This window comes from Capricornis sumatraensis, chromosome 4 (genome assembly GCF_032405125.1).
Source record: "Capricornis sumatraensis isolate serow.1 chromosome 4, serow.2, whole genome shotgun sequence".
NCBI lineage: Eukaryota > Metazoa > Chordata > Mammalia > Artiodactyla > Bovidae > Capricornis > Capricornis sumatraensis.
The window spans coordinates 38,337,979-38,340,600 of NC_091072.1; the positions used below are offsets into that span (position 1 = coordinate 38,337,979).

The window sequence follows — 2,622 nt, forward strand, 5'->3', positions numbered from 1 at the left end:
GAGTGGGTAAGCAAAGGTTCAGCAAGAAGTCTGTGCCCCTCCCAGGGGAAACAGGCAAGTCTGTGCCCCTTGCCACACCCCTGCCCATCAGCTGAACTGACTGCCAGGGAGAAGCTTCTGGTCAAAAGGGCAGCAGAAAAGCTTTTTCTGGGGTTTTCGACAGCCTCATTAGCATAAGAGTGACTGACCCTGCTTTGTTCTACAAACGCCACTCCCATGACACACAGGGAAGAGGCTCAGTTAACCAGTTCCTAATAACCAAATCCACAGCCAACACGGAATTCCTCCCGGAACCTGGGACCTTTATAAAGCGGCAAGCGCAGCCTCTTCTCCAGCATCAGCCGCACAGCTCGTGACGCCAACATGAGGCTCCATCACCTGCTCCTCGTGCTCTTCTTCCTGGTCCTGTCTGCTGGGTCAGGTGAGCTCGTGGGAGCCCCGGGGGGAGCCGCGGGCTCTCTCTCTCTCCTGTTTCTACCTCCTTCTGTCCTGCTACCCTCATCTACACGTGGTCAGACTAAACCCACTGCAGTTGATGCTTCTGAGAAGCCAGCGCTGAGTCCTTAGTAGCGAGAGGGGTCTGAGAACCGTCCTGCAAAATTCCTGGCTGTTTCTAAGCCACTCTAGCGAGTCAAAGCTTCTGAGCCCGTCTCCTCACTGGTTTCATGAGGAAGAAACCGAAGATGCCTCTGATAAGTGACTCTCCTTTTTTTCTTTTTCATAAAAGCAAGATATTTGATTTTGTCCCATGACAGAAGCACAGAATGTCGCTTTATAAATCTATTTGAAGGGTGGTAGTTCTGGGCGACCGGAGAAGTCCAGAGGAGAGTCAGGCCGAGCCTGGGCTTCAGAGGCTGCCCTTGGGACGCTCCGGGCTGCGTCTCCTCAGCAGGAAGGTCCTCCAGGACACATTGCTGAAGATGTGACCCTCGCTCCACAGCTGGGAGGCAGTGCATCCAAAGCAGTGTGCAGGATCGGCTTTCTAATTTTCATCTTACCCTTGCTATTTCCAGAAATCGGATGAAAATATGTAGGAAGGAAGGAGGGAGGGAGGGAGGGACGGAGGGAGAGGGAGGGACGGAGGGAGAGAGAGGACGCGGAGACACTGAGACACCTGATTAAGTGTCAGAAATCAACTTGAAAAGCCCTTGTCTGGTCAGCATTGTTTATGACTGTAACCCAACTCTTAGCACAGTGGCAGGGAGAGAGGACAGGGGAGTAAGGAAAATGGCCTCTCAGTGCCCGGGGCCTGGGTTCAATCCCTCAGGGAGGAACTAGAGAGGGACCAGAGGTGCCTTGTGGCCAAAAGAGAGAAAGGGGTGTGAGGAAGACGGGAAGGCGGCTGGTCAGGAGCAAACCACACAGGGAGGAGGAGAGGGGCTGACTCGCACCAGCGCTGAGAGCGTTCTGAGTTAATGGAGACAATGATACGAAACTTTTTTTCTGAACCATTGTCACTGTCAGCTGTAAGTTCCTTTGAGAGTAAGCTCTCTTTAAACAGTTCTTAGACTTTCAGTGGCATCTTTTCCTCCTATCTCAGCTCCACTACTTGACTGACTCCATGAGTCGCAAAACTAAAGGGTGAAGATAGACCCCCGCGGGCGCTTCTGACTCCTGGCGGGAGGGTGGATGTAGCAGAGCTTCCCGGTCTTTGCCCTCGTGGTGGAGCTGACCCCGCACACAACCGTGCTCCTCACGCCCCAGTCCCTCGGCCTCTGGTTCTGCAAACATGAGGGTCCACCAGAGCCTGGGCAGGGTCAGCGTCTGTCTGGAAGCTGGGCCACGGGGTCCTGGACTCACATCTTATTGTCATGAAGCCGTGTCCGCATCTCAGCACAGAAAGCCCCAGGGCCTTGCTCAGAGGGGACACAGCTGGCCTTCTCGAGATGCCACTTTCCTGCTGACACGTTTATCCCTCTTCGTTCTCTTTTTAGGATTTACTCAAGGAGTAAGAAATCGTCTAAGCTGCCATAGGAATAAAGGCGTCTGTGTGCGGACCAGGTGCCCTAGACACATGAGGCAGATTGGCACCTGTCACGGGCCCCCAGTAAAATGCTGCAGAAAGAAGTAACAGAAGGCGAAGACGCGGCCGGGACCGATGTGGAGTCAGAAGCTGCGCCCTTAGACAGAGCGTCTAAAATTTAAACCAGAATAAATTTTGTTCAAAGTTAAAGAATCTTGCCCGCTGGTCATTGAGGTTGTTGTGTGGTGTCTGATCCCAGGTGAATTCCGAAATCCCTGAGGATGCTCTCTGAGCTCCCCACGGGAACCGTGGGGTGCTCTGTGCTCCCAGAGGTGTGGCCCCCTGTTCCATGGGGGCCTACCTTCCCCAGCCCCTCTGCCTGTTGTCCTTCCTGCTTCCTGGCCCAGGGCACCCTGACCTGCCCTGTGTCTTCCCTCAAACATGCACCCCAGGGGTCCAGAATCACCAGCACACCAGTCCTGTAGGAAACCCCTGCCCCCGCTCCAGGAGGAAACCCCCCTCCTCTGTCCCCCTTCACCCCTCACTTCCATTTGGTTTGTGCTTCTTACTCCTGCCTTGTGTGCTCGTGGATACACTTCTGATTCCCTTTGGGGCTATAAGATCTCTATAGGCATGGACTTGCCCTATTCCTGTATGTG

The 2,622-nt window shown here is 54.1% G+C and overlaps 1 protein-coding gene across 1 annotated transcript; it reads left to right on the forward strand.

Moving 5' to 3' along the window:
* Positions 1 to 361: 361 nt before the first annotated feature.
* Positions 362 to 2,126, forward strand: LOC138078865 (beta-defensin 1). Its single transcript, XM_068971613.1, has 2 exons — positions 362 to 421; positions 1,935 to 2,126. Exons 1-2 carry the CDS (start codon positions 364 to 366, stop codon positions 2,069 to 2,071), a joined length of 195 nt encoding a protein of 64 aa, XP_068827714.1. The 5' UTR covers positions 362 to 363; the 3' UTR covers positions 2,072 to 2,126.
* The last annotated feature ends 496 nt before the right edge of the window (positions 2,127 to 2,622 follow it).

Bases quoted from the DNA above. Each gene is read 5' to 3' on its own strand.
- LOC138078865 (XM_068971613.1), top strand. From the start codon at position 364: ATGAGGCTCCATCACCTGCTCCTCGTGCTCTTCTTCCTGGTCCTGTCT. The intron at 422-1,934 runs GTGAGCTCGTGG...TTCTCTTTTTAG, and splicing joins GGTCCTGTCTGCTGGGTCAG to GATTTACTCAAGGAGTAAGA.